Source organism: Alligator sinensis, unplaced genomic scaffold, assembly GCF_000455745.1.
Source record: "Alligator sinensis unplaced genomic scaffold, ASM45574v1 scaffold13_1, whole genome shotgun sequence".
NCBI lineage: Eukaryota > Metazoa > Chordata > Crocodylia > Alligatoridae > Alligator > Alligator sinensis.
In genome coordinates this window covers 2,623,962-2,647,099 of record NW_005841909.1, presented here as the reverse complement: position 1 = coordinate 2,647,099, position 23,138 = coordinate 2,623,962, and the positions used below count along the sequence as shown (strand labels likewise).

Genomic DNA, 23,138 nt, shown 5'->3' with positions numbered 1-23,138 from the left:
AATACGGTATTTAACTATGTTGTAAACCCTACACGTCTAATTTGCCACTTTTCACTAGCAGGCATCTCCAGTGTTTCCTGTAACACAGTAAACAAACTTCATTCTTTCCACTTGCACTATCCTATGAACCCTTTGTTCCAACCTTTGCATCTTATGCATGTTTGGCCAGTAGTGCATTGGTCATATGCATATTGTAGTGGTATCCCATGGGGAAATATGAGATCTGAGTTAAAAGTTTTAATGGGTAGTGTCACCATGAAAAATAGGTTATGCATTGTGGTAACATTTTAATTTTTAGTTTGCTTTTTAAAAAATGCACCTATGCACTTTAATTTTTTGGTAGTGTTGGGGTGATATCCAGGAAAAGTGCAAGCAGCAAGGATTTCTGTGGTTGATACAAGTATATTTTATTGGACCAACTATATAATTGGGAGGGACGTAAATGAGTTTTCAAGTGCCACTGTACTCTTCCTCTGGTTTTTCGGAAATTTAATTTTTCTTTTGAAAAGTTCAGTTTCTCAGAAACCTGAGGAAGAGTATGGTGGTACCCAAAAGCTCACTGATGTCCCTTCCAACCATATAGTTGATGAAATAAAAGTAATCACCCCAAAAATGCCTGCTTCTCACTTAAATTTTTTACAATATGGTTCATGAATAATAGTTTTGTGGCCTCCTATGTAAACATTAGTTCAAATGACTTGCTCAAAATCATGTAGGAAGTCCATGGAAGGTTGGTGGGGGAGGGGTGCGGGGATTCGTTCTCTGGTGTCTCAATAAGACTTTTTAAATGGGTGATAGAGAAGGGATGCCTCATGAGATCTTATAATTTGAAGATCATCTGAGTGTCTTTTAGTGACCTATAGATCTGGAGTAGCCCATTTCAGTGAGAGTGTAGCTAAATAAGAAGACATGGCCATGCTGTCTGTTGGAAAGATTAAGATAGATGGGTGAAACTTGGGTTCTGTTCCTAGATCTTCTGAAAGTGATCTTGGCAACCTCTCAGATTCTTTGTTCTATTGTGTGACTCTGCTTCTTGAAGCTTTAATAAGTAGTAGCATCAGTGAATTGCATAATTACTGCATTGTTCCCATTACAAGTAAAAAGAACTACATTTGGACCCCATGTACACTGACCCCACATTTTTAGGTTAAAAAGCCGCTTCTTAGAGAGAGACTTTTTTTCTCTATCTGTAGATATCAATTTGTAAATTTTTTGAACTGCTGTTGTCCTTACAGAATTGCACATGTGAATCTACTAACATGGGAAAAGATTAAAAAAGGTTAAATGAACTAAAATACTAAAATGAAAACTGCACTGAAAAACGTTTACTTGTCATTTTTATTGCAGTATTTTTGTGCATGCAAATTCAGAAGTCAGGATTGTCAGGGGCCTGATTATAGGCTGATCCTGTGTATAAATCAAGAGTGATTTAATCATTTTTAATGGCTCTTCTGAAACGGGTGGAAAAAAGGTTGATTTGCCAGAACAAGATCATAATTACTCTGTGGAAGTGGTAAACTTTTTGACCTCATGGTCTCCTGGCTTTCGTCTCGGCAAATGGAATGAGCGCTTTTCTTATGGGTTTGTGTGGCCATGCTAATCTGCCTACCTTCTGTATAAGGAACCATATGTTTTTAGAGGATCTTTTGAGCAGCATGTCCACAAGACTGATTTGGGAACTCTTGGTATAAAAGATCTTAACTCGGCGAAGGTTCAATTTGGGGACCTGGTTAGATGATCTTTGAAGTCCCTGCTAACCTCTAGTTTTATGTGTGTGAGGATGATGAAGGCTTTTTGTGTAGAAAAAAATGTGGAAACTTTGTGTAGTTCTTGCCAAAATGTAAATTAATTTTTATTTTATATTTTTCCAGGAACATCTGTGATTAGTTTCCACATTAAACTGAACTATAGTTAATATTATACAAGATGGCGATTTTAAATTAAGGCAACGTAGTAAATGCTTCTCCAAATAATACATTGTTGCATTTTCAGATGAGAGGAAATGTGAATGGAAATCCGGTATTATTCAAGAACAGGGTTGATACCAAACTAAAAATACTTGTAATAAACAGGAAAAAAGAGGAAGTTTTTTAGCAGCTACAATTATTGGCACTTCAGAACCAGATTTCAACAACAACTTAAAAGGGATTTTGAGAGACTCTAAGGAACTCAAGGAAAGACTGTAGAAATAGATTTAAGGTGGGGGTCAATAACCATTGCTGGCACACAGTGACAGGGGCATCTTCTCTGCCCTACGCTGTACATTCCTGTGGGGCAGTGCAGAGAGGGGCACTGTGACCAGGTTTCGAGCAATATCCCATCATTCTTAAATGTTATTGACCCCTAATTTAATAGGAGCAAACTAATATAAATAAAAGCTCAGTAGCCAGGAAGTTACCTAGGACAATCCTTACTAAATGCATGGGAAGGGAAGGCCTAGCAGGGTAGCAAAGAAAAGTTTAGGTTGTGAATTCTGTTCTTCTATCTTTGATATGATGAAATGGTGAGCTGTGATCATTGGACCCTACTGTATTATGGTGAGAGAAACTGGACTTTATAAGGCCTTTAGAGTTCACTGCAAGGAGACTAAAGATTCTTTACTCTATCCAGGTAGTTATGCAGCCCATCACTTTAGCCGCAGCAGATGCAAGGGAAAATGCAGGAAATCAGCCGATGTTTCTGAGTCTGGCTTCTGAATTTCCAAATACACCTAGACTGAGTACTTGGTGGTTCACAACTCAATTGTGGCTGCTGAAACAGTAAAGAGAATAGCCAGCTTTGATCTTAGTTTTGGAGAGCGATTTAGTTCTCTTGCATCCAAATGTCAGGGATCATTGCAGTGTAGATAATTGGTATTACCTCCTAGGGCTATAAGATTCACTTCAAAGAGCTTCCTCCGGAATGGAGGAAACAGTTGAGTTCAGCAATACCAGAAGCAGAAACTACCATTGCACTCGTCCAGCAAAGTAAAAAAAGGGATGGGTTTGTGCCAGATATTTCCTGATTGACACCCTCCACCACATACGGAAGACATGAGAGAAACTCGCCACCTTAGTCATTAACCTATGGTCTTTAATTTGGTTAAGGCATGTTCAAAATGTCATGTATCTTCAGGGAAAATCTTACATTTTTTTTTCTTGGTCATTGGCTAGCTGATCAGACCCAAATTATTCTGCTACTGGGATATTTAGGTTGGTCTCACAAATCTTGTCCCTATCTTGAGGTTTTGTATGAGTCTTTGCAAACTTGCAAGCGCCTTACTCCTGTACAAATATCTGCATGTGGTGTACACTGGACTTAGTTTTCAAATTTACACTAAGCTTATCAAACTTTGTTATGTAAATCAGTTTTAAAAACATGCCATTTGTTTTGTGGCTGCCACTTTTATGGCTTTGTAAAATGGCAGTGATTCTCCTCAAACTTTAAAAGGAAGCTACGCCTTATTTTGCGCAATCCGGTGTTTTGCAAGCCTATAATGCACAAAGCATTTATAACCCTCATTGCAAGTTGTGAAGCACTATGCTTATCTGAAGACTTCAGAAGTTTGAAATGTTTCTGCTCCCTCAAGTACATTCTGACTAAAACAAAGCATGTCTTCCCTTTCTCATATTGTGTTTTTTGGGGGATGGTTTGCCAGGCTTAAGAAAAGCATTTGCTTGATACAATATTCATTCTTTAACAAGAACCATTTAAAATATGGACATTTGGTTTACTTTTTTTTTCCCCACCAACTTTTTTTTTTAAGTGTATTTAACTTTGTCTTCCTGAAGTAGAGATCAAGTAAAAGGTAGTATGATCAGATCTTTCCAAGGATTTTTCACTTCATTCCTACGCTCTTTTAAGGAGCCTTCAAGCAATTTAGTTTTAGGAGTGTCAGTTTGCAGTGGCTGTGGTTGTTTTGTAGACCTTGCAAACCTCTGCCTCATTGTCCTTGCTGTAGAAGAGCAGAGTACAACAGCAAAACCACAATAGATCCTCTTTTTGAGAGAGAGTAATAACAGCAGTTCCTCTGTGTTAGTTTCTTCTTGGGTATATTTAAGTTTCCCCATCTCCTGCTTGCAACCTACGTTCTGACTATGCCATGGTATTATTCATTTCTAAACTCCAGAGAGATAATTTTGTGTGATGCTTCGATGAGAGAGACAGTGACCCTATGTTGAAGTGTATGTATTTTGACTAGAAAAGAAAGGTGGACAGGGGGAAGGGGGCAGGAAATAACAATGAGGACTAAACTACATTTTATATAATGAGCAAGTTACACAAGTTCTGACCGTTGACTAGTGACTGAAGTTAGGATAAGTGAATTAGTAGAGAGCACAAAAAGCCCCAGCCTAGTGAACTTCTTAACCGTATACTTAACTTTTGAGAGCGTAAATATTTCCAGTGCTGTCAGTAAAGTTGTGCTGTTTTGGTTTAGGACTTAAATCATTGGTGGAATGCAGAGGAATAATTTTGAGGATGATTTGGAAGGAAGAAAGTGGCGGATACTAGGAGCCTGATCCAAACCCTGGTGAACTCAGTTGAAAGTATTGCTATGGCCTTTTTTGTGCTTTGCATTCAGACCCTTGATGCATGTGAAAAGAGATGTTTTAAGTTAAAGGAGCAGTGTGCGAATAAGGGAATCAGGAAGCGTGTAGTGAGATGTAAAGAAAGCAGTGTGCTATGAATTGTGTGTAGAGCGCAGAGGTGAGGTGGAGGACCATGGAGCTGTAATGTAGATTTGTAGCTCGTTATTGCTCATCCTTGTTAAAGAACAGTAGTCCTCAACCTTCCCATCCCACAGGCCAGATGAGTGGCATGGGGGCTGGTCTGTTGTTGGCAGCTGGAGAGTGAAAATGAATGCTGCCATCATTCCCCCTGCTGCCAAATTTTTGGACTTGTGGGAGTCTTGTGGGTCAGATGATATGGCTTTGCAGGCTGGATCCAGCCTTTGGACAGAATAATTACTTGTTTTCACATTCTAATGCAGTCTTCTATTTGCTTTTCCCCCCCAGTATCCTCTTATATATGGGCTGATATTTGCGGTCTGCTGGTGTTCTCTGGTGTGCTTCAGTCGAATTTACATGGGCATGCATTCAATCCTGGTAAGAGAACTGTGGCAAGTTAAAGCTGTTTTACAAAATGACAACACTGTACTACTTTTTTATGCTTCCTTCTTAAGGCAATGGTATGTGTGTGGATTCAATGGGATTTCTAGCATCTGATAACTGTGTATTGATCTAATTCAACAAAATTATTACATAACTTCTTAGAAAATAGAAAAACTGCAGAATCAACAAAGATTTACCTAGTAACTATATAAAAGTATATAGGAAAAACAGCCCTTTACAACTCTCTAAAATGCTGTGGGCATTAATTAACAAAAAGCAAGCTAATTTCCTGATAAGGTTAGTTATCAGTTAAACTCCTCGTAGAATTCCATTTTGCTGCCTGTAGTTGTTTCATCCATCACTCCGTAAAAATCAGTAGGCTTGGCTTCTTTGAACCCATCACCTGAATCAAAATGTTCATAGTCTTGTAACTTAAGTAATTCATTCTGATTCTATTGCAATAATACCAAGATAACAAGGGTCAGGTAGCCTCAGTCCATCTTTGTATAAAGATGCTATAAAGATAGACTTCGTACCCAAAATTTATCTATTATAAAATGCAGATGGAGGAGACAAATGGGGAGAGGATACTGTGAATGATCAAATTATTACAAGATGTGTAGAAGTGTTTTTTTTTCTTGGAATTCGGAGTATCATTTAAAACATCTCTTTCCAACAGGGTCTTTAAACAGCTGCTACTTTGGGTATGGATTATAAAAACATTGTTACTTGTGTTGCATAGCCTGAAGGGGGATAAATTATGCTGAGCTATGTTGAAATTGCCTTTAGTGTTGGTGAACAGAATAATTAAAGTGTAACTCAAAATCTGTGTTATTAATTGAATCTTCCTTTTTAAGCTAAAAGGAAATGGAAATCAATATTGAATGAGAAATGACAAAATAAGTACAGAAAGCAGTAACACTTTAATTTCTGTATTTTACAGTACTCTTCAAAATGTCAAGACTTAGAAATATGTAAAGGTCTCATTCATATCTTTACCAGTGCAGACACTATTTGCTCCAACTGTCTTGATGCTTTGCCCATGCTAGCTCTGTGAGTTAATGATAAGGCTTGCATGGATCAAAAAATACTAATAATTTTATTTCATTCTAGATAGTATGCTAATACAGCACAAAGGCTGAAACTTGTAGTTTCTAAACTGGCAGTTAGCAATAAGATTGCATATAAATGGTAAGACAGACATGGTGCCCCAAAGCTTAAACGTTTAAACTTCATGAGGCAAAAAGGAAGAACATTCCAAGTTAAGAAACCTGCATAACTAGAGAGCAGAGTACTTAGTTTAGTCACTGCTTCATTTTCCCTGTCCTTGTTCATATTGAGCCTCATGTTCATTACTGCCTCCTCTCCACTGCAGTTTTCCTCTTTGCTCTTGTTCACAATTCTTTCTCTCTTTAGCTGTGTGTATAAAAGAAAAGTGCTGGTGAAAGTTCTGGAGTCCCTCCCTTCATCTCCTTGATCCTGCATCTCCTAAAATGGGAGCTTTTCTAGCCAGACTCTCCTGTTGACATCAGACATTGATCTCTGGTCCCTTTCACCAGATGATACAGAAATGCTTGCAGCTTGTGGGGAGTGCTGCCAAGTATCTAAACCATAAAGAACTTAATGAGCAAAAAATGAACACCCAGGAGAGGTTCATTTTTTGCTCATAAAGGTTTCTGATTCAGACAGCAATTCATGGGGCATAGATATAACATGTTCTGTGCACGGGAGACTAAAGTTTGAGAGAGCTACAAAAGTAAAAACTGTCACAACCCAAGGGTGTGATTTTTTTTGTTTTTGTGTGTGCTTTGGCACCACTGAATTATTTTCCCGCCAATTCGTAGCTTTCTTTGCAGCGTGCATTTCTTCTTTGCAGCCAAGAAATGCACGTTGCAAGGAGTTCCCGCCATTTGTATTCTAATTCGAGCCCCGTTATTGGCTTGCGTGAAATTATTCACACGTGGCGGCTAGTGATTGGTTTGTTAGCCGTATAAAAAGCTTGGGTGGTTTCCGCCCAAGTTGGAGAACTCCGAGGAGAACCCCCGCAAGGGAGGACTCCACGAACATCAGGAGGAGGAGACTTCACATCTCGTGAAGATCTCTAAGCGCTGCGGAGCCTATTGGACCCAGCGTGAATATCAAGAAGGCAACAGGGGTCTGATCAGCCTCTCGCCTCTCCCCGTCGCCGCCTGATCCCTCGACATACCCTTCCCTGCGCGCAAGTTCCACGGAGCCTAGCAAACTTCGTGTGAGTCTATTCAGAGCTCTTTGTTTCGAGTACTTTCTTCGGTTGGCGCAACGGGCTCGCTGTTTAGAGCCTCCATCCAGATGGGCTAGAAGAATGTTCACGGGAAGGAACTCTAGTCCACCTCTCTTCTTTTCTATCTGTAACTGTAACTCAAGCAAGTTTTCCTGCCTGCACCGCGACCATCTTTGGTGTAAGTAAACAATCTTGAATCAACCATTACGCGTCCGTGCCTAATTCTAACGTGTCGCCCGTTCTCTCCGACCCAGTGTGCCCAGGCTGCTGGCCACAGCCCGCGCGGAGCACAAAAAGGGCCCGGATCGCTCCCGGCCCGCACAAAAACCTTCATGTATAAGCATAGCATCAACAAAGTAGGTTGTTGCCTACAAAAGCTCATGCCTCTGAACCAGTTAATCTCTAAGGTGCCATGTTGCCCTACTTTCTGCCTGACTTCAAACTAACACAGCTAACCCCCCCTCCCCCCCACTTCATCCTGGAAGGTGGTTAATGATTGTAAGACCAGAAGAGATCATTGTACAGTCATTTAGTCCTACCTACTATATGAAAGAGATCAAAAGATGTATGGAAACTAATAAACTAGAACATACCTTGTAGAAAAAAAATCTGGTTTGATTTAAAAATCACCCTGTGAATAGTGAATTGCTATAATTTCTGCTAAGTAATTCCACTGGCTGATTGTCATCACTGTTAAAAAATTTGTGCAAGTTTACAGTCTGAATTGTCTAGCTTCAGCTTCCTGTGATCTGCGTATACCTTTGTCTGCTAGACTATATTATTAGATTATGAGCTCTGTATTATCAAATTTTGGTTTCCCATGTGAGTACTTGAAGGTAGTGATTAGATTACCACTTAACTTTCTTCTTCATAAGCTAAGAAGATAGAGCTCTTTGGGCATGTCACAGTGAGATGTTTACTGCAGAGCTGCCTAATTAGCTGTGCAGTAAAACATCACCTCTACACATGTGTGGTGCTATTAAGACAGAGTAAACTAATTGGACAAATTAGAGAGAGTCCAGTGGAGGGCAACAAAAAAGGTGAGGGGGCTGGGGGATATGACTTATAAGGAAAGACTGAGGGAACTGGGCTTATTTATTCTAGAGAAGAGAAGACTGAGGGGGGATTTTATAGCAGCCTTCAACTATCTGAAGGGAGGTTTGAAAGAGGATGGAGCTGGACTGTTCTCAGTAGTGGCAGATGACAGAACAAGTCTCAACTTGCAGCTAGGGAAGTTTAGGCTGGATATTAGGAAGAATATTCTCACTAGGAGGGTAGTAAAATGCTGGGACAGGTTACCCAGAGAGGTGGTGGAAGCTCCATCCTTGGAGGTTTTCAAAACCCGGCTAGACAAAGCTTTGGCTGGGATGATGTAGTTGGGGATGGTCCTGCTGTGAGCAGGGGGTTGGACTAGATGTGACCTTCTGAGGTCTCTTCCAACCCTAACTTTCTATGGTTCTAATTAACTCTGTCCCAGGGTAGTAACGGTAAATACAGGTACTATTCTGCAGCAGAGTTCTTTACTCCACAGCAACGTATGCATGTTGCTGACAGTGCTGGCTAGGGCATGAGGATGCTTGACAGCTAGCCCCACACTGGAACACCATCATGCACCAGCCAGGCAAGAGCAACCGTGGGCTGGCAGGCTGACACACCCCATCCTCCTTCCCCCCGGGCTCCCTGCCAACTGGGGCTGCTCTGACCTGCCTCAACATGTTGCAGTCCCAGGTGCACGTTCAAATGGCGTGCCTGGAAGCAATAAATTTCAGCATATGTACTGGAGTTTTTTGCTTCTCTTTATTAACGTGTATAGATGTGCCCCTTGAGTCTTTAAATCTAAGTCATGTTTTCCAGTCATTTTTGTGGCTCTTCTCTGAACCCCCTCCAATTTTTCAACAGCTATGAGCTGGAGACAAAGTATGCATGCTGTGGCTGCTAGAAAAGATTTTTTGAGCAGAGAAGCTACTTGTTTCTAGGTCAAGTACAGGTTTCTATTTCAGCCCTACAGCATGAAAGCCATGTACTCTCGATTTGATGAAACAGTTGTAGAACTGAGCATCACTGGTATTCCACAGCATTGCAGCTCGGGCTGCCTCACTTAACTCCTGTCTAATGACTTCACATTCTCTGTGAACAAGGAAGTGATGCAACAGAAGTCTGCAGAACTTCCAGGCTTTGAAGACATGAAGAAACATAATACCAGAATCTGCAGACATCTTAACATCACTTATGTAAAAAGGCAGCCTGTCTACTGTAAGAGAATAAAATAAACACTTGAGTTCTGGCATAGTATATATAAGAGAGAATTTTCTAAGAAGAGTGTAGTCTCTGGTTACAGCCCTGGGGAAGTGCAGTTTTTAAGTGTTGAGGAAAGTAGACTCCAGATTGTATTTGCCTAAAGAAGGCATTGGCATCTGTCAATGCCAGTATCTTTCAAGTAAACTATATTATTAGTCCCCTTTGTCAATAATGTAACTAGCATAGCCCCAAAAGTAAGAGTGATGGATGGCATCAAGAACTGGATGATATATATCCACTAGTATAATTGGTTTTAAACTGGTTTAGAAAAGTAAGTAGTGGAGAGATGATGCACAGTCCTAAATCAGTATAACTTAGGCAGATCCAGCATACAAGTACCTGAGAGTCAGGTGAAATGATACTGATATAGGATACAATGGTATAAGTGTTGTCTATCTACATCCTCATACTGGCATAATCAAATGGTTAGCCAAATATAATTTCACGGTGCACAGTGGCCTTTCAATGGGCTGGGCACTCTGGCCCCCACTTCTCTATTATTTCAGGATCAGAGACAACATGTGTGACTTATCCAAATATGAAAGATGCAAAAGGATTTTGCTGCTGTCTTGTACTGGACCATCCTCCTTCAAACTTTATATCTGTTGATGATCAGGTAGATGCGTGTCCAAAATACAGTGTCATGCCTGTCATCAATGTTGAATTACCCACTAGACCACTGGGGTTGAGCTACATGTGAAGGAAGCAGACTTGCCAAAACCTGGCAAGAAGCAATCTGGTAGATATGTCAAAGATGCAGCCACAGATTGTTGCTGAGCTTGTAACAATGCATAGATGGAAGAGGAAGATGGGGTGGAGATGCAGAGCAACTATTTCCCTGCATGGAGTGGAGAACTGAAACTGCTGAAGACTGGAAGATAATAGAGCATTATTAAGAACAGAGCATCACTTGGGTTAAGTGGGCTCCCAGTGCACTGGCGGGGCAGAGTGAGCACTGCAAGGCAGATCTTTGTTGCATGATAATAATGTCTGCTAGTAGAAAGAAATGCAGTAGTGATCCTTTGCCAGTAGACAGTGCCTGGAGGCAGGTTTCCTACTACCTCACTCCTGGTCTTTCAATGGTAGCCCCCCCTGTACATTCCAACCAGCCATTGATGTTTTTTCTGTCCTTTAGCCTCCTACCTACCACCTTCCGGGAAGGGGGATGGACTGCCTAGTTCTTAGTGGTAGCTATTGAACCCAGTTTGTAGGAGTACAGCCAAAGATTAGCACACTGGTTCCTGCATTTCTGTCCCACAAAGATGCTTCATCTTGGGAGATCTCCCTTAATCCTTTGAGCACACATGGTGGACCTGTATTACATTGGAGGTCCTTGGTCCCCTAGAACCTACCCCAAAGGAAAAAAATGCTAAAATGTTGCCTGGCAATAGTCCCGGGTTCACACATCCTGTCCAGTTGACCTGTTTTTGTCCTCACTCCTGTAATTACGATGTAAAGGCACTTTATTTCCCTCGTTCAATAATTAACGTACTTTGTTTCTTTTTTTTTTTTTTTAAACAGCTGTTTAACACAACAGATCATTGTCTCTTCCATTTCTTTAAACAATTACAACTTTGGCCTTTTCTCACGCTCCACTCCTGCATTCTACCCTTGGTAAAAATGGTCATCCAAGGCTTCATTCAATATGTTTCCCTGACAGTTGTGGTTCTTAATAGCAAATGGCACTCTTCTCTTATACATTAGTGAATGCCTTTCAGCCTCTCAGGCCCTGTCTACATGTTACATTTAATGTTTTGATTAATGTGTTTAATCACAGCATCAATGACAAGGGTGCTACATGTGCATTCAATTTAAGGCACCATAAAATGGGAAACAAGACATAACATAATATATTAGAAAATTCTTATGGCTGGTTTATAACCTGGGCTGCAGTCAGGGGCTGGGTCAGGGTCAGTAACTAGCTCATTGTCAGGCCTGGCTCCAGGACTGCACCAAGTCTGGTTTGAGACCCCAGTGCACTTTTAGGGCCAGAGCTCACAATCAGCTGATTGCTGGCCCTGGCACCAGACTTAAGGTCACCCAGCTTTCAACTTGTCAGTGCAGAGGGAGCCTGGGATCATGATTCCAGACCCCCTCCACTGGCAAATATCATAGAATAATAGAAAAGTAGGGCTGGAAGGGACCTCAGGAGGTCTTCTAGTTCAACCCCTTGCCTAAAGCAGGATCATCCCAATCCAAACTGCCCTAAGAAAATCTGTATCTAACCTGTTACTAGAACTGCACAGGTGACCCCATCTCATAACCACAAGACATAACATCCTAACCTGCCAAGAGTAAATCAGGGGGACAGCAAATGAATGTGAAGATGATGGGGAGACTAGGGAGGAAGTGATCACACAGTGTGATAGGGAAAGCAAGAGGTCAGCAGAACTAAGGGCTCCTATACACATGCAGGAAGCCGGCCAGCGCATTGGAGTGGACTAGATTGAGTCAGCTGGAGCACAGAAATAAACATGCTTCAGCAGACTGTGGCATTACATGTATTAGCACCCCTGCATCAAAAAATGGTAGCAGGGCATTTTGAATTAGTTAGTTTAGAAGGTGCAACTCTGTTCTGCCTTCCGTCTGAATAAAATACCGGTAATGCTCCACTCCGTATAAATTCACCTGATTGTTTGGTTCTTTTGGGGCAGTTCATTTTCCTAATCATCGTTTTTACAAGGGAGTGATCTCAATCAGTCCTAACCCCTAAATTTCTAATACCTGTGAGTCTTGAATTAGTAATTTAGGAGGCTAATCCTATAGACTGTAAACCTGTCTCTGATTACACATTTATGCCAGTGAGTGATCTATGAGGAGGCATGCTATTCTTCACAATCATATGTTTAGGTGTGGCAAAACTAATTAAACTCATTGCGTGATTCTCATTTTCTATAGCTTTTTATACAGCTATGGTCATCTTCCTTTCCTGCTTGAGAATTTCAGTCACTTAGGCCACACATCATATATGTGATAAAAGATGTGATCTGTGAGGAACTGTTTCATTTATTAGTTTCTTTTTTTTTTTTTTAATTACTTAACTGTGTTACTGTTCATCTGATTCCTACCTGACAGTATATACAGTGGGTTTTACCTTTTTTGCAAAAGGTTAGGGGGAGGGTACAAATATCAGAACTCTGCAACTTCAGATGGGGCTTAAGACCACTTGATTGATGGCCACCTCCAAAAACTCTGCTTTCAAAGGCTTGTACATAGGTAATGTACAGTACTATTTCATTATATGCATGAAAATCTTTTTGCTGTTGGTCAAGACTGAAGCAAATTGGATTGAGTTGCTGCCAAAGATTTTCTAGTTGTTTTAACACCAATATTTTCAAATTACATAGTTATATTCTCTTGCAGGGTTCTTAGTAGAGGATTAAAGTGCTCATATCCAAGAAACAATATTGCTGCTACTAAGACAGCAGCAGCAGTTTTATTTTTGTTTAAATGTAAACCTAAGTGTCACTTTTTGTATGGCAGTCTGGGTTATCATTTCTCAGCCATTTCACATTTAAGAATGAGAGGTGCTTTATTATTATTCAGAATGGCTCCTGTAGGCTAATTTTGCATGACAATTAAAAAGAAAAAAAAGAATGCCATATAACTATTCAAAAGCAGAGTTCCTGCATCTCAGAGACAATCATAAAAGAATGAAGATTATTATCAAAAATGTTTTGTTAAACTACAGTAGAGTTCTTATTTTCCTTTTAAGATAAGCAGAGGTAGAAATTATTCTCCTTTCTTGAAGCATTGCTTACTTGGGGAAAAGCCATCTGGTTTGTACCATAATTTGGTAATGCCATAATAATCTGTACCATACTAAAGCCCTTCTGCAGAATCTTAGATTTCTTATACAGTGCATTACTAAGGGAGCAGGTACAGTCCCTTTACCTACAGTTAAACCAAAACTAGATTGTGAAAGGGTAAATGTAAGGAAATGATCAGAAATGCCAAAAATCTGGCAACATATTTAGCACAGAATAACTGAAATTCTTTATATGTTAATCTCATTTACAATAAGAAATAAATGCTTGAAATAACTATTTAAGAATTAAATCTGAAATGCAGTACGATACTATACGTTATACTAAACTACTGTATTCTTTTTATGTCCTTTCCACAGGATGTTATTGTTGGAGTTCTGTATGCTATTCTGATCTTGGTTGTCTTCCATCCAGCTGTGGACCTGATTGATAACTTCAACTTAACTTACAAATATGCGCCCCTTATTATCATCAGTCTTCATTTAGCCTTGGGGATTTTTTCCTTTACTCTTGACACATGGAGCACATCACGAGGAGATACTGCTCAGATTCTGGGCTGTGGTGCAGGAATTGCATGTGGCTCTCATGTTAATTACATGTTGGGTCTAACAGTAGATCCTTCACCAGATGCATTGCCTTTAGCTTTTTCCCCTTTCACTGTGACTTTGTTTGGAAAAGCCATATTGCGGTTATTGATTGGAGTAGTGTGTCTGTTGTTAACAAAAATAGCGATGAAAAAAGTCACCATCCCGTTGGCCTGCAAATTGTTCTGCATCCCGTGTGACAACATACGACAAGCAAGACAGCGCATGGAGGTTGAACTTCCCTATCGTTATATTACGTATGGAATGGTTGGGTTTTCTCTCATGTTTTTTGTTCCTTGTCTGTTTCTTTTGATTGGTCTATCTTGATGCAGACTTGATAACTGATGTGGGAAGAAGGGAGTAGTTGCTTATTAATGTAAGAAAAAGTGCACTAGTTTGCAGAGGGCAGACTTGTGAGCTTTGCTTTAGCAGGGTATTCTCTTAAACAGCAATAAATGATAGGCAGTGCATTTAAAGGAAATTGCACGTCTCTTATAATGTAGGGTCAAAAGCCAAATATCAGTTCCTTGGGAAAAGCTGTGCTCCATAAATGCGATGTCTAGTCTTATTGCTGTACTAGGGAGGTGGGGAGAGAAGGGGTAGGGAGATAGAAAAAGAGAGGGGGAGAGAGTGTGTGCGCAAGGGGGCGAGATTGTGTTTGTGTGCATATCTGATACACATCATCCTGTGCCTGTATGTTTTTGACATATTGACCACAAGTGAGTCTGACAGCTGATCTGAAAACTCCATTTATGCTCTGATTTGTCATTTCATAATAACTTATTTGCATTATTGGACCACAAGTTGCTCTAATGAAACACCGTATTTGTTTTCCTCTATCCTTCCCAAATCCCACCTCCAGGTGTTTAACCCAGCAAATATTTCTAATGGACCAAATTTAGTGATACTGGTTTTTAAAATCTGAAATTTCCTTCAATACCTTCTAAAGAGTGAAATGTTTAAGTTGGCATTGGTTCTAAACTATAAAATTCAGGTACTGTACTTAATGGCTTAATTGTGCCTTTCTGTTGCTAAATTAAGAAATGCCATATATACTGTGATAAAATAAAATTAGCTGTCATATTATAACTCCTAATTAGGAAAATATTTTAAAATACAGATGTCCACATACTAAAATGATTAAAGTTAACCACAGCTCACAATTTAGTCTGTGTTTAAAATTGAATAGATGGAATGAGCTGAGCAATGAATTACTAAAATGGAAAAGTTGTGAATGTGTAATTCCCTTTTGTAGGTATTTTTTATGTGCATTGCAAGTTACTGGTAGAGGATATATTTTTCTGCAAATTCTTTAATAGTTTATACAGTAGACAGAGATGTCCAGTAGGAAAAGAGTTAAAAACTATAAATAACAATGCTCACTCTAAAAAGAAATGGCCTCATTTATATTATTATTATTCGAAATTAGTTTAAAAGAGACACCATTTTTAGTGATATACTTAAACTCTCTTATCTTGGCTTCAGAAAAAAAACCTAGGAAGATTATATAGAATGTTATGCACAAACATCATATACTGTATTTAAAATGTGTTAATTGTTTCTACCTAGTTTTTCAGCGGCCAGAAGACAAAATATGTAATGATCAAAGAAATGTCTCGGTAATTATTCTATAATAGAAAACAAAAACAACATGGTCAATACATGTATGCTTGTTGGTCGTTTATGTGGTATCATTAAGATAGCAATGCACTTTTCAATTTGGTCACGTCCTCTTCCCTTTGATAAATATTCCAAGGATTGTATAATTCTCTGTATAATATCTGTGGTTTGACCTTTCACTTCGTCTGCATGAATGAGTTAACACGTCATCTAAGCAATGTTCCCACATGTCAAGACGTGCTGTTGTCATATTGCAGCATTCTGACAACGTGGATTTCTTGTTCCACGTCTGTATTTGCTTAAAAGCTTTCTGTTCTAGCTAAGCTACTTGCTACTGGTAACGTATCATTTCTTAAAAAATAACTTGGAATCAGAACCTCTGTATATGAGAAATGAACTCTAGATTCTGTTAATATGTAAAATAACCAAGTTGATGTGCTGTCTCTTTCCCATTAGAGCAGTCACTTTTTTATGGTACACTGATATTTGAAGATGTGAAAATAAAACTGCTCAAGGTGCATTTGGAATGCACTGATGGTTATGAATGTATTCCACAGAGTTGGTGTAGTGTGTTAAACCACTAACTTAAAAAAAAAAAAAAAAAGTTTAGGGTTTCTTCTAGTTTTCAGGAAATTTGGTTAGCTTGTTTCAGAACTCGTTTACAATTTTTTGTCTGTTCCTTTGTTACAGTTGAATGCTGAATATACAGTAGAAAGAAAGAAAATTAATTTCCAAGTTTTAGCAGGAAGGGTTTCACACTTGTATGGCTCTGCACTTATACATGCAGATTGAACAAATAACTGCAGAGAACATACAGAAGGCCTTTTTCTTAAAGCCCTGAGCAGATGATCATGTAATGTTGGTCTGATAAATGGTAGAAATGACATTTGTAGGACTTACATTTTGAATTCAGGGTTTCATTTCTTTAACTAGACTGGCCTTACTCCTCTAATAAAAAAAAGTTTAAATGGAAGTACAAAAGGGCAGATGTATAAGAGCTAATGTCCCAAGTAAAAATTTGCAGTCATGGTTTACGTCATGAGATTGTTAAAGCTGTGTTTTATAGCAGTTCTGCACTATCATGCCATGAATGCAAAAGAGAACTTATTGAGGAAGCTTCGTGTAGAGGACATATGCAGTCACTGCTTCCAAAAGAATAGGAAAGATTGTACTGTAGCTTATTCTGCTGTTACTCTATAGAATTTTTATATTTTTGTATTCTCCATTTGGTAGTTTCAGCATGTCGTGTCCCATGCACAGTGTAGTTTAGTCTTCTGGAAAAATGTACATCACAACGTTAATTTTTGCAGCACTTTCACAATCTTGTTTCTAGAACATAGCTATTTTTTCAATTTAATGTAAATTCCAATTTTTTAAAACTTTTCTTTCATGCTTTTAAGGGGTTTAGAATATGAAGCAGTTGAACAAAAGATGACCTGCAGTGTGAATGCTGTGTGGGAAGAGAGGCAAAAATACAAAGATTTAACAAAAAATGTTTTGTTTTGTGGCTATGCATGTTTTCATAAAGGTATATTTTTAAATCTGGTAATAAATACTTAAGCACTTTCATTGGCCTAAACTATTCTTTCAGTTGCTAGAGTTGAACATGAAAAATAAAGACTTATAAATGTACACATAAGCTGGTACCAAACTATTTATATAGACAAAGTATAATGCATCTAATGTAGCTTTAAAATGGTAGTTATTTAGCAGCCTTCTTAGAAGGGTAGTGCACTTGAAAGACCTGGAGGAACTTGTGTGAGAATTTGATTTATTCAAACATAACCATGCTAGCAAATGTTTTAATTCTATGTAGCTTATTCCTAAAAGGAGAAATAGTATTTCTTCAGAAAAGCAAGTCTGCATCCATTATTAAAAGCTATTACATTTGACTTATGTATTTGGTTACTGTATACAATTTTAATACAGTTGAAAATAATGGTAGTGATCTGTTTTTCATAAAACCAGAGAGACTACTGTTGATTCATGTGTCTGCCTTAAAGCATGGGAGCAGACTGATTTTTTTCTAAATGTCTCTTAAATAGGACTATTGCTTTATAAAGTGTACTCAATTTATTTCTTTGAAAAGGTTTTGTGTTTACAGTGTAACTACTACCTTTGCTTGTCTTAAAATTAGTTTTGAACTTTTTGTTTTATGCAGTCATGTTCAAGGCTCTCAAGCCTCTGATCACATTTGCCTTATTAATTGACTTGCAGATTAAAAAAAATAAAGCTATTGTAACAGTAAATTGGCATACCAAAGGAATTTACATTGTGGTTGTTTACTTGGACCTTTTCTTTGGGAATAAGTTTAGCTTTTTCCCCCTGAAAACAGGAAAGATACATTTTTAGTGATTGTATCTCTAACTTTACTTTGTCTGCCATAACAGTGTTAATTGTCCAGATTTTTAGAAATTATCCTGCCTTCTTTTTTTATATTATTTTAAAAGTTGCTTCTGGTTTTTTTTGTCCTTGGTGTATTTTTTTGTTTGTTTTTGTCCAGAGAGTGTCCTGTAACATTTGTAAACTAATGCAAAAACTCTATAACTATGAAAAGATTTGTCATTTTGAACTTGTAAATATCTAAGGGCTGTTAGTGGTTCAAGTTCACGAGACCAAGCCTTGCATGTTGCAAGTAAATACACTTGTTTTGCTAAAAGTTGTTTCCATTTTAGTATTTGCATTCTAAATACAGTAAGAAACAAGATTTTTATGACAAATATGTAAGGTATTGATATTAAATGAGAGGACATAGCTGTCCAGAACCTATTAATTTTGTTGGGAGTTTTGCATCCAATTCCCTACATACTGTGCTGAAAATGTACCCTTAAGGGCTTGCCCCTGCTCTGATGTGCAGACAAGCATCGCTGTATGTAAAGTGAAGTGGCTAACTTTGTCAGTTACAAAAATAATATTTGTTTTTTGAGATTAGGTGATTGCTGTTTATAGGATAATTTTTGTGCTCAGTCCAGTTGAACAGCTGGCTTTTAAAAATTGCTTAGGTCTGAAGATTTGTCTTTAATATCTGAACGAGTATTTTTACTTGCAAAACTGCACTGAAGCATTTCCTTCTTTCATATTGTCATCATGCTGAGTGACAAGCACAAGATCCCAGACTATATAATGAATTCCCAGATGGACTTCAAACATTTTGAAGCTTACTGCACTCTAGTTAGTCCTCAATTTTATTTTTAATATTAGAATGTTCAGGTGTTATGCACCATTGACATGTTCTAGAAGTAACTTGAAGGAATTTTGCCTTTCTTACAGCCATGCATGCCATTCAGAAGGTACCACTTCATTATTCAGAAACAGCCGAAGAGAGCTTAATTGGTCACTGTTATGGTTGCCACAAATAGCTGGACCTATTAGGAACTTGCTTTATGAATTTGTTTTATTAACTTGATTTATGAATTTTACCATTTCAGAAAATTAGCATCAATTCTTTCTTTATATTACTACTACTTGAATGAAAAGGAAAGAGGCAAGACAGCTTAATTTGCAAATAAAATTAGATTTGTATAATTGATGACATACTTATGAACTACTTTATGTAAATTGCAAATACTACAGGCTGCAGCCAATTCTTAAAATATTTTAAACTTCTTAAATATTTTAAAATGTATCTGTACTGGTCAGTAGCTGCAAATTTCCACAATACAGTCATTCAGTAATGGTTATAAAATATAAATTTGTCTCAATATTATTCGGTATCCATTGCAACAATGATAGACTCGGTGGGGACACACAAGTACAAATAAAGTATTTCAAATGCAATAAAGGTGTTTGTAAGATTGACAACAGAGAAAAGTTGTCATGTGAGATAATCTACATATACATGTGAAAAGCAGCTTACCAAGACTAATTGATAGCAAATTGTTGTTTGTTTTATAGTATCAGTGTGGCCTAATCAATGATTCTTTCTTTGAAAATGGAGAACACAATATTTAAGAATAGGAAAAAATTACTTTCAAGCAGTGTACTGTCGAGTGCAAGTCAGGGCCTTGTCAGCTTTAAGAGACTGAGTTAATACTTAAGTACTGTGGGCTTAAGTTCTGCTGCTGTTTTTCTTTTCGCTTTGGCATTCATTAAACTTTCAACAGTTTTCGTGCTAATGAAACATCAGGTTTCAACTAGATTATATCACCTAAAGGAGCACAATTGAAAAAGATAGATTAAGGAACTGAACTTAAAATGGTCTAATAAAATCTCTAAAACAGATTTTGAACTAAATTTGACATGCATGGTTGTGGTGCCCCAAATTGGCCTATTGATTTTGGTACACTAGAGCTGAAATGGGAATTTTATAAAATAAGTTAATTATTTGTGTCATCTTTCATGCACAGTTTTCTTCTGTTAATAAGTTTGCTAATGAAAGCAAATACTCATAAAATGTTTTATGGTGTTCTTCATTCTGTATAGCTGTCAGCCAAGTATCTTTCAATAAACAATAGTATATTTTTAAACTGCTGCCATCCTCTCAATCTTGAAGATAACTTTCTTTAAAAAAAAAAAAAAAAAAAGTACTTGCTAGCATATGTCCATAGTAATTTACAGGATTATGTAATGGTTACAGTATGATAATGTACAACTTAACCTTTAAAAATTAAAAAAAGTTTCAGATCTGTTAGTTGCATTATGGTTAATGCTTTTGCACCCACTGTACCCATTCTGCAGTCATCAGAACTAATATTCAAGCTTTAACTGATAATGGAAATATTTAATTATATCTACGGTGACTGGATAATAAACTGCTGTTGGATTCAAATATGTCTTATTGTTTTTATTCTTCCTGTGCTAGAGCAGAAATGTGGTTGAATGTGTAATGTAAAGGGTAAAAGTGGGAGGAGATATCAAGAGGGGTCCTGTAGGGCCAAATACAGACAGTCAAAAAGCCCGAGGCTGAATTGATTCAGTCTGTACAGGTTAGTCTAAGATGCACAGATTAAATTGAAACAAAAGTGAACAGGCAACCTTTCATTCTGGAAATGCAGCCACATGCCTGCGGTAGCTCAGGCTAGAAGCCAGAGGGCACTAGAACATAGGTCTCTGGCACACAGCTAGCATAGGCTGTATGTTCACTACTTCTTCCTGCTGCCCCTGAGGTCTCTGGATTTGCAGTCCACAATCACAGTAGCAGGACTCTGCAGAATTGCTTATCACTTCCTCTTCCTGCTTCCTCTGGGATTTGTAGTCCACAGTCACAACCAGCAGTAAGTTTGAGCTGGGGAAAGGGTGTTTAACCCCCCTCCTGTCCCCAGACACTAGCTGGGGTTTGCCTGGGGGGAGGGGAGACAGCCCCCTCCCTCCTCCCCATAGACTGGTCTGCATCCCCAGCTGGATTGCACCCCACATCCCTTTGTCAGCCATCCCTCACTGCCCCAGGTAGGGAGCATAGGGGTAGGGCGAGCCCTGCTCTCTGGAGCAAATATCACAGCCCAGCCCAGGGCTGCAAAACATGCTGGGATACTGGAGGACTCTGATTTAACTTGAACCAGGAAGGGGTCTGGGACAGAAGTTTCATAAACCAGTTTGACCCAAATCAGTTGAGGCTGGTACTACATTTAACCAGATTTATCTGAAACCAGTTTCAGCCGTTTATGTGCACTGAGCTTCTGTTTTGTTACAGGTGTAAACCAGTTTCTGATCACTTAAACTGGTTTATGTGTAACTTCTGGCCCCTAGCCAAGGAGTCTGTCCTGGGTCCAGTATTGCTCAATATCATCTTCATTAATGATTTGGATGATGGGATCAAGAGCATGCTCCAAAAATTTATGGATGACACCATGTTAGGTAGAATTGTGGAGACCTGGAGGGTGGGCATAGGATCCTGGATAGACTAGAAGTGGTCCACAATCAATGAGATTGAATGGGATGGAATAACTATGCACAAATACAGATTGGGGAATAACTGGCTTTGTTGCAGTACTTCAGAGAAGGACCTGCGGGTCATGGTAAACCATAAGATGAATACAAGCCAACAGTATGCTTTTTTTTTTTTTTTTAGCAGCAAAAAAGCAACAGCATCCTGGCTTGTATTAACAGGAGTGTCACTTGCAAATCAAAGGACATGATTCTTCTGCTCTATTCAGCACTGGAGAGGCCTTGCCTGGAGTATTGTACTCAGTTTTGGGCCCCACGCTTTGAGAAAGATGTGAACAGTTTGGACAAAGTCCAGCACACGGCAAGAAAAATGATTAGGGGCCTGCAAGACGAGACTTATTAAGAGGCTGAAAGGATTAGGGTTGTTTAGCCTGGAGAAGAGAAGACTGAGAAGGGGATTTGATAAGCCTTCAAATATCTGGAGGACTATTAGAGGATGGAAATGGGCTTTTCCCTGCAACTGTTGGTGGCCAGGACTAGCCTCAGCTGTAGCAGAGAAAATTTAGGCTGGAGATTAGGAGGAACTTTCTGATTATGAGTAGTCGAGGATTGGAACAGGCTACCTAGAGAAGCTGTAGAATCTCCGTGCTTGGAAACTTACAAAAGCAAGTTAGACACTTGGCTGGGATGGTATAACCATGGCTGATCCTGCCTTGAGCAGGCAGCTGGACTAGACCTCATAAGGTCCCTTCCAGCTCTATTTTCCTAAGATTCTAAGTTAACTTAAAAAAAAGCCCTATCTTTTAAGATATTAAACTGTGTTAGTTGGAGTTGCACAGCAGGTGGTGGCATGTGAAGAAGAAGCAGTACACCAGGTGATGGCAAGCCATAAAAGGCCTTTTTCATTCTGGGTGTGTGCGTTGCCCGAGGTGTCTACCAAACCTGCCTACTCACGTTCAGATTGCTTCATGAAGGGTGGCAATCCAGTTCTCACCTTGGAGGAGCTAGAACTTATATCCTATTCCTTTTTGTGTCTTTTTTTGTGAGCCTGAAGTAAAAACATGAAAAGTATACTAAGTACTACGTAAAAAAACAAACCACATTGTGGGGCTGTACACACATTCAGAGTCCCCTGGTTGGAGTTCTATACAGAGTCACTGCAAAGGCACATTCTCCAGTTAGAGGGCAATAGGGGGCTGCTCCTTCGTTCTACCTGCCCCCAGGACAACCTCTCAGTGGGCACGCCCACACATGCAAGTACGTGCACTTGCAGCAGCTCAAATAGAAGTGGTGCAAATTAGAGCCGGGGCTTTTTGCCTCAGTGCACGTGCTTGGACATGCACTTTGTTGTGGAGCAAATTGTGCCACTAGGGGCAAAATTACCCTGCCTGGCTCCTCCCCAATCTGCAGCCAGGGGGAGCTAGAGCCTGGGGCCAGCACCTGTGCTGTCCCCAGCAGTACAAAAAGCTGCCCTGTCCTGTCCCCAGCAGTATAAAAAGCCACCCTGGCAAGTAGCTCAGGTCTACTATCTCTCAGGAGCTTCTGGGGCCCAGCCAATTGGTACCTGGGGACACTACCCCTTGTGCCAACTGGAATACTGCAGCAGCCCTGACAGTTCCCTGCCCCCTCTACCCACTGCAGGGGTCTGGCAGTGGGGGCTGCTGCCTGGCTGTGACCTGCTGTGCACCTCTCCGAC

At 39.3% G+C, this 23,138-nt stretch overlaps 1 protein-coding gene across 2 annotated transcripts in view; it reads left to right on the top strand.

The window, feature by feature from the left end:
* The window catches only part of SGPP1 (sphingosine-1-phosphate phosphatase 1), a 38,419-nt gene extending 18,032 nt beyond the window's left edge, over window positions 1–20,387 (top strand). Inside the window, exons 2-3 of one of the 2 annotated variants that reach the window (XM_006018689.3) lie at window positions 4,995–5,084; window positions 13,775–20,387. In XM_006018689.3, the coding sequence (XP_006018751.2) occupies window positions 4,995–5,084; window positions 13,775–14,326 (642 nt within the window). In that variant the 3' untranslated portion in view covers window positions 14,327–20,387. The remainder of the gene's footprint in view (window positions 1–4,994; window positions 5,085–13,774) is intronic. The other variant, XM_025197943.1, reaches the window with a different exon arrangement.
* Window positions 20,388–23,138: the final 2,751 nt, after the last annotated feature.